The sequence below is a fragment of the Lonchura striata genome, chromosome 12 (assembly GCF_050655825.1).
Source record: "Lonchura striata isolate lonStrDom1 chromosome 12, ASM5065582v1, whole genome shotgun sequence".
Classification (NCBI taxonomy): Eukaryota; Metazoa; Chordata; class Aves; order Passeriformes; family Estrildidae; genus Lonchura; species Lonchura striata.
The window spans coordinates 19,715,859-19,723,900 of NC_140714.1; the positions used below are offsets into that span (position 1 = coordinate 19,715,859).

General features: G+C 47.8%; 1 protein-coding gene across 8 annotated transcripts; it reads left to right on the forward strand.

The window, feature by feature from the left end:
* The first annotated feature begins 1,604 nt into the window (after positions 1 to 1,604).
* Positions 1,605 to 7,929, forward strand: ISY1 (ISY1 spliceosome associated protein). Of its 8 annotated transcripts, none has more exons than XM_085590780.1 (12): positions 1,605 to 1,703; positions 2,163 to 2,185; positions 2,804 to 2,855; positions 3,611 to 3,676; positions 4,110 to 4,152; positions 4,321 to 4,433; positions 4,604 to 4,721; positions 5,402 to 5,524; positions 5,612 to 5,820; positions 6,829 to 6,915; positions 7,198 to 7,327; positions 7,372 to 7,929. In XM_085590780.1, the coding sequence occupies exons 1-11, from the start codon at positions 1,701 to 1,703 to the stop codon at positions 7,303 to 7,305; spliced, it is 945 nt and encodes a 314-aa protein (XP_085446906.1). In that variant the 5' UTR covers positions 1,605 to 1,700; the 3' UTR covers positions 7,306 to 7,327; positions 7,372 to 7,929. The 8 variants fall into 8 exon arrangements, with proteins under 8 accessions (XP_085446906.1, XP_085446909.1, XP_085446905.1 ...); XM_085590783.1 differs by having other exon boundaries at positions 5,717 to 5,820; XM_085590785.1 differs by lacking the exon at positions 1,605 to 1,703 and adding an exon at positions 1,920 to 1,953 and having other exon boundaries at positions 5,717 to 5,820.
* Positions 7,930 to 8,042: the final 113 nt, after the last annotated feature.

Here is an 8,042-nt window from a genome sequence, read left to right on the forward strand (position 1 = left end):
GTTTGGCTAAAGTTCCTTTTGTTTATTTTTTGTTTTCCTGTACACAGTGCAAAACATATTAAAAGGGGTATGTGGAGGTTCAGTTTGGCCTTTTCTTTTCTGCTGTCTCACCTTAAGGTCCTGTCTGCACATGTTCATGGGAGTGGGGGCTGGTTACATCTGTGCTGGTGCACTTGAAGCATTTAATAGAAAAAACACTAAGGGAGGAGGTTGCTGGAGGTGCAGGGAGTTCCAAACTCTGAGTAGGTTTGAGCTGTCAGAGTGGCACTAAGAACTTAAAACATCTGCACTTGCCCTGTCCCCTGGTGCCTGTGCTGGTTCACTGAGGGTCAACGACCAGCTGAGAAATGAGCTGATGTGAGGATCTTCACAGGCACTCAGTGAGTAAAGTCTTGGTGTGCAGGAGCTCTTGGCTGCCGGTGCTTCACCCTAAGGCAACTGGAGAAGGGGTGTGCTGACCCCTCCTATGAAGACTGGGCTTTGCCCGGAGTACCTCTTAGCTGCTGGCTCTGCTCCAGCTGTGGCAGATCCTGTGGAATCTGCAGGGATGGTGTGCTGGACTCGGCTCGTGTCCAGCTTGTCACTAGAGGTTTTCCTTTCCAGTCCCCGGGGCTGTAGCAGTGGGACTGCTGTAGCAGTGATGTAGCTGTGGTGTCTGTCCCTGCAGGGAGAAGGAGCAGACTGGCAGTCTGCAGCTGTGCTGGAGACAGCTGAGTTGGCACTGGCACTCGTATCTCTTGTTATTATTACAGTTACAGTCAGGGTAACATTTCCAGTAATCTTGGAAGCAAGGGTGAAATGTCTGGATTCTCCTGAGGTAGTGGAGGTGCACAATGCATTGTGGTTCAGCCTGCTAGGTTGGGAAAAAGTCTTTGCACACAATTATGTTAGTTAAACAGCAGAAAAGTTTAGATCTCTGGTTACTAAGTCTTTGGGATTTAAATGACAACTACATAGTGGTGTTTTCCTCTAAAAATATGTTTTTATATAAAGAAAACAGGATTTAATAGCTGAGGAACACAAACCAGGCTGTAAGTTCCAGAAGGAGAAAATTGCTTCAAAAGGAGATGTCTGTTCCTTGGTCATCTTTCTGTGAGAACATCGGTGCTGCTGTTCGTAGTCAATTTCTCCCAGGTGAACAGGAGCTGGACAAGCAGGTGGTTTCAGACATTGTGGGACACGGGGGAAAAAACAATTCTTTGTATGTTTTGTTTTTTTTTTTTTTTTCACTAATACTGAGGCATCTCCTCATTCGTTACGGCAAACTCATGAACTGGTTAGAAGGACTGTTCGTTGGGAACTGAGTGACCGGACAAGGGGGAATGGGTGCAAACGGAAAGGGGAAATTTAGATTATGTTAGAAGGAGCTTCTTTCCCTGTGAGGGCGGGCGGGCAGGCCCTGCCCCATGGCCCCTGGCAGTGTCGGAGGCGGGCTGGCCGGGGCTGGGGGCAGCGGTCGGGGCCGGTGCCGCGGCAGGGCTAGCACTGCGCGGTCCCTCCGCCCCGGGGCCGCTCCCGCCTGATCCCCGCGGGCCCGCCAGCCCAGCAGCGCGCATGCGCAGAGCGGCGGCACCGAGCCCTGCGCGGGCGGGGCGCGCAGGCGCACTGGGGAGCGGGGCCGGGTTCACTTCCGGGGCTGTGGAGCTGCTGGGAGCCCTGCGCGTTCGGCGGGACTGAGGGGCTGAGGGCACGGCGGGACCATGGTGAGTGCGGGACTGGGGCTGTGAGGGGCTGAGGGCACGGCGGGACCATGGTAAGTGCGGGACTGGGGCTGTGAGGGGCTGAGGGCACGGCGGGACCATGGTGAGTGCGGGACTGGGGCTGTGAGGGGCTGAGGGCACGGCGGGACCATGGTGAGTGCGGGACTGGGGCTGTGAGGGGCTGAGGGCACGGCGGGACCATGGTGAGTGCGGGACTGGGGCTGTGAGGGGCTGAGGGCACGGCGGGACCATGGTGAGTGCGGGACTGGGGCTGTGAGGGGCTGAGGGCGCGGCGGGACCATGGTGAGTGCGGGACTGGGGCTGAGGGGCCGCTCAGCACTTGTCCCCTGGTGCCACCGCTGTCTCGGCGCTCGGAGGGGACTGGCCGCGGGCTGGGAGCGCTGGCGGCGAGGAGCAGGGCGGGGTCGGGGTGCCTGAGGCTGCTCCCTTTGTGTCTTGCAGGCTCGGAACGCGGAGAAGGCCATGTGAGTGCGGCGGGAGCACCGCTGAGTCCGGGGTCACCTCGGCTGAGGCTGCGGCCCGACCTGCTCTCACACACCCTGGCTGCTGGCCACGACTATACCTGATGTCACACATCTGTGACTGGCTGGCCCATAGAACTCGCTGTTCAGCCTCTCTTAAAGCACTGATGGTTTAGTGATGCTTTTGGGTACTCAGTTGTGCGTGTGCTGGCCCAGACGCAGTGGGAGAACCTGGTGCTGTGGAGCTCCTGTGGCTGTGCTGGGTGCGCTTGTGCAGGAGAGACCCTGTAGTAATGTACTTGTCCCCCTGCAGGCTGGGGGATAAGTACACTGAAATGTGTTATAAAGGACTCTTGTGGTTTTAGGCACTTCCCATTTTAGGAACAGAGATGCCAGGCTTGCTAGGAGGAATCACTCAGCATTGGTTTGCTTGAAAAATGAACCACTGAGGATTTTGAGTAGTGAGAAGTCATTAGCTGGAAGAGCTGGAGGTGGTCAGTGAATGTGTTCAGGCCTTTGTTTTCTGCAGACTGTAATTAAGACCATAATAAACATCCAGAGCAAAATTTGTTCCTGTTGGAATGTGGATTTGCAAAAGTAAATCTGCTTTCTTCTCTTTAGGACGGCCTTGGCAAGGTTTCGTCAAGCCCAGCTTGAGGAAGGAAAAGTCAAGGTGAGATGCAAAAGCCCTGGAGGTTTGTTAGCTCAAGTCAGGGAGGAAGGCAGGCCTTGTTCAGAGCCCAGGTGTCCTGTGCTTGACTCCAGTTAGAAGGAAAATGTTTCAGCTGACTGAATTTCATGTTCACACAGCCAGGAAAATTCTCCACTAGAGTTTCTCCAAAGCTTTTTTACTTTTATGTTTCATATTGCAGACAAAAGGGGTTTAATACCTTTTAGTAAAAGGTAGGGCCTTTTAATAAAAGGTAGAACTGTGGGGAAAGGGACAAAATAACTGCACACAAAAAACCCTGGAAACAAGATGATGCATTAGTTTGTGTAGGCAAGCCAATGGAATGTGAAGAAAGTTGAGGAGAACGTACTCTGTATAAACTGGAAATAAATTACCTTATTTAGTAGTAGTAATCAATAAAAGCTTAACATTTAGGAGGGCGTGTGTGCTGAAAATGGTGAAACTGTCCTGAATGGAACATTTGTTGTATTGGAGAAGATTATGGGGTGTTCTGAAAAAAACAGGTGATAGATTTTGGTTTGGATAAAGTGGATTTAAGTAGGATTTTGTAGTCCATGATAGTTTAATTTGTCAGGGCCGTAAATCATTGTTATTCTCCACTTACTAAAAATCCATGGTAGCAGAAGGCCCTGGAGCTTGGTAGCAAAATTTGGCATTAATGGAGCAGTAAAGGCTGTGTGAAATGCTGTGTGTCAGTGCTCAGCTGAGTTTGATGTGTGTGGTTTTCTGTCCAACAGGAGCGAAGGCCTTTCCTTGCATCAGAGTGTAATGAGCTGCCCAAAGCTGAGAAATGGAGGAGACAGGTAATGGCAACCTGTGGATTTTCTGATTCTCTAGGAAATAGGACTTTACACTTCCTGCTCAGACAGCCTGCTAACAAGGGGTTTTCCACAGTTGTCAGTACCCTGACAGTTAAATCACAGAATGTTTTCTGAGATTGTGTGAACACACAGCTCAGTGTTCAAAGTAGCTCCTACCATGTCAGGTTGCTGCAAGGCCATGTCCTGCTGACTCCTCACCATCTTCAGGGATTTAGATTCCAGGTTTTTTGTTCCAGTGTTTGATTATCTTCCTAATGATTTCTTTCCTCTTGAATTTAGTCAGAATTTCTGCAGTTTCTACTTGTATTTTATTGCTACTTGTTCTATTGCCTTGCACTTCTCAAACAATCTGGCTCTGTCTCCTTTGTTCCCTCCACTGATTTAGAAATGAATTTCTGTGTTCTTATTTGCCTAGATCATTGGGGAGATTTCCAAGAAAGTGGCACAGATCCAAAATGGTAAGGTTCTTCTAACTGTGTTTTATTTATTTGAATATCCAGTCATAAGCAGTTACAGTAAAAATCACATTTCATGTGAACTATGCTGTTTCCATGGAAAAAATTCTGAAATTCCTCTGGTGTTTCCCTGAGCTGCCTAATTTATTGCTTTTTTTTCCTCTCTAACAGCTGGATTGGGTGAATTCAGAATTCGGGACCTGAATGATGAAATAAACAAACTTCTGAGGGAGAAAGGCCACTGGGAATACAGAATAAAGGAGCTGGGAGGTCCAGATTATGCTGTAAGTGTGGAATATGTTGTACTGCATGGTTGTTCTGCTTACAGGTGAACTGACTGCTGAGAAAAATACATAACATTTAGTTAGCTATGGATAGCTTGGCCAGTGTTATTTTTATTCAGTCCCTAAAATGTTTGGCAAGTTTTAAACTATGAACTCTGTTTATTTTTCAGAGGATTGGCCCAAAAATGTTAGATCATGAAGGGAAAGAAGTTCCAGGAAACAGAGGCTACAAATACTTTGGGGCTGCAAAGGATTTACCAGGAGTTAGAGAGCTTTTTGAAAAGGAACGTAAGTAAAGAGCAGCTCTTCCCAGACATGAATCTATGTAGTAGAATACCTTGAGTAAAATGCTGTTGTAGTTTATGGGGAGTGCTGGTAACAGCATTTCTGAATGTCTTAGGTCAGCTCAGTGAAACACTGAGCACAGGTAATTAATTAAATGCTAGAGCACCTTTGGCTCTTTGTAATTAAGGAAATGTAGTAAGGAGTAAACTGGTTTCTACTGGGAATTCCAAATGGTAAGGACTGATGGCTTATAGAAACTTTCCAGCATAAGAGGCAAACTTATTGAGAAGTTGTAAATGGTACTCAGAGAGTTCAGGACTAGAAAAAGGGAACGTTGGGTTGAGCATAATTTTAGAAGCAAGAATGAGTTTTCATAATGAAAAACTGGATGTAAGGGGATGAAGCTTTGTCATGGAATGAGTGAGAATTGCTTGGGCCTGAAAGTGAGGCAAAGACAAATGATAGGAGGTACTCCAGGATGTGGGGGAACCATTCAGTGATGTACTGGAACTGGTTTGTGCAGCCAGAGGGTGACACCAGCGCTCCCAGAGCTGGCAGCAGCTCCATGGTGCTGGGTGTTGGCTGGCGCGAGGCAGCTGTGGGTGCTGTGAGGTTGGGGACAAGCTGGGGACACTCAGCAGGTGATGGAGGTGACCTGGTGGGTGACAGTGGTGTTCTTGCAGCCCTGCCACCCCCACGGAAGACTCGGGCTGAGCTTATGAAGGACATTGACGCCGAGTACTATGGCTACAGGGATGAAGATGATGGGATTCTGGAGCCCCTGGAGCAGGAACATGAGAAGAAAGGTATGTGAGATTCCAAACTGCACAGAGCAGCCCAGGAAGGGATGATGATGGATGTGAAGTTAAGGCACCTTTTTTTTTCTGATGTAGAGGATTTAGGCAAGAAGTTGAAGTCCATTGGAAAAGCTCTGGCAATAAGACCATGCTGTTCTGACTGGCTCTCAGCCACACTTGCCATTTTCCTTTGCTCCCCAGTTATAGCAGAAGCAGTGGAAAAATGGAAGATGGAGAGAGAAGCACGACTTGCAAGAGGCGAGGAGGAGGAGGAAGAAAACATCTATGCTGTCCATGAGGAAGAGGTAGGGGTGGCTCAGGTGATGTGACTTCTCATGTGTCTTTTGTGCTTCCTTCTTGGACATGGCATTACTCTGCCAAGGACATGTCTGCTGCTGTCCTGCCCCTCTCCCCACCTGTCCCACTATGCATTTTAGTAAGAATCAGTAGTAGGGGAGTGCTCTTGGCCCAAACTTAGGGAGTGCTGGAGGATGGCAGGTGAGGACAGACATTTCACTGGAGTGAGAAACACCTTTCTGTGATTTAAATGGCACTGTTTTTGTCAGGTTGTGTGTTGGTAATTCTGCTTGGTCTGGATTCTGAGTACAACCTGCCTCAGTAACAGCACAAGCAGCTTTGGGGATAGGATAATATCACACTGCCACTGTGTGAAAACCCAAGGGTGCAGGGCGTTGTTCACACTTGAATTATGATGCAGCAGGGCTTTGCTGATGCTGGTGTCACTGCTGTTTCTTCTCCCTGCTCCCAGTGAGATCTGGAGAAGGGTACTGGAAACAAGTTCCCATTTCTCAGTCTGTATCTACTTGGGTTAAACACAAGAATAAAAAGGAGGAATCCACCAGATGATCTGGTCACTCCACCAGTACCTATTTTATTTCTGTGATCCCATGGTTCATGAGCCCAGCTTTTAGGTGTGGGACCAAAGCAGTACAGAGCTGTACAGGGAAGTGGTACCCATATTTTTAAAGCACTTGCTGTCTTCTTGCATAGCTGGCTCTTCTTCTGTTCACAGCTTTGCTGTGGCAGCCAGAGATATGGAAGGGGAGGAAATGCAGCTTTACATTCATGCCCATGCCACAGCAGAGCAAAGGCCGTATGAGAACTGGAAGCAGTAATGCTGAAAATGTCAAGGAAAAGAGTCTGATCCTTGTGTTCTTATGTGCTGGGTCCTCTTCACTCATTCCTGTGTAGTGTTGAGCATGCTTTGTTCCTTCTGGCAAAGCAAGTGGAAAAGGGGTTTTTTTATGACCTCTACAGAAAATAAACTTGATGTGATTTTTTTCACTTTTTAGTCTGATGAAGAAGGTGGCAAGGAGAGAGAAGGTGAAGACGGCCAACAGAAATTTATTGCACACGTTCCAGTGCCAACTCAAAAGGAGGTAAGGCATGCCAGCACTCAGCTGCAGAGATGCACACTGGCTTTTGCAAGACACATCTTAATTTACATCAGGTCATCAGTAAAAGTGCCCTAAATGTGTGATTTCTGTGACTTGACCCTGCAGCTTTTTAATCCTCTTGCAAATGCTATAACCCTTTTCACCTGTGAATTCCCAAAAACCTTTCTAAGTATTCCATAAATTAGGAAGTGTTGTGGTATAGCTGATTATCTGAGGTTTCAGCATCTCAGCTGAGCTGAATCCACCCTGTTTGTATCTCTGCAGATTGAGGAAGCTCTTGTACGAAGAAAGAAGATGGAGCTGCTCCAGAAGTACGCCAGTGAAACCCTCCTGGCACAGAGCGAGGAGGCAAAGACACTGCTAGGATTGTAGCAGTGCACCAGTGATCTGGTTTGTGTGTGCTCCCTCTGAAAGCAGCAGCTTCCTAAGTTCTGGTAGCAGTGGGGTTTAGCTCTGGAAGTTGCTTTGGATGTGGAGCAGACTGCTGCAATTACAGTGTGCTGTGCAGAAGGAGAGCATCATTCTGGTTTCTCCACTAGGATGACTTGTACTCCAGTGCTGGAAAAGGTCAAACATTGGTGGACTTGCCTGTACATCTAACAGCTGTCTTCAGTGCTTTCAGTTTGGGAAGGGGTCTGTGCACTGGGGCCTCTTACAGATAGAACCACACCCAGTGAGCTCCTAAATCCTGGAAGAAAACCCATGGTGTTCCTGCCATCCTGTCTGCTCTGTCCTGACTGTAAATGTGCACAGCTTCTCATGCTGGGTATTGTTGAGCTGAGGAGTAGTTCACACTATTACCCTGCTTAGTTTAGGCAGATCTTAGTAGTGACTTTGGAGATTTGATTCTTTCTGAAACACATGCAGTATCTAAAACCTGTTACCATTTTTGTGATCTGTAACTGTGCCTGGATGAATTGCTTAAATGCTGGATATTCCAGCAGCTACTGTAAAAAATTTTGCAATACCATGTTCAAATATTTTTGTTAAAACTTATTTACAACCTGCTGTCCGTTTTATTCTAGCTCAAAGGATTGTGATGATTCCTTAATGGTAGCCAAAGATTGGGATCATAGATAGCCATCCCTGTAGGGATTTGAAGCTCTGCA

What these genes read in the sequence shown, in the direction of transcription:
- ISY1 (XM_085590779.1), top strand. An exon ending in CGGAACGCGGAGAAGGCCAT is followed by an intron (nt 2,186 to 2,803) that starts GTGAGTGCGGCG and finishes TCTTCTCTTTAG; the next exon opens with GACGGCCTTGGCAAGGTTTC. An exon ending in GCAGGAACATGAGAAGAAAG is followed by an intron (nt 5,525 to 5,611) that starts GTATGTGAGATT and finishes TTTCTGATGTAG; the next exon opens with AGGATTTAGGCAAGAAGTTG.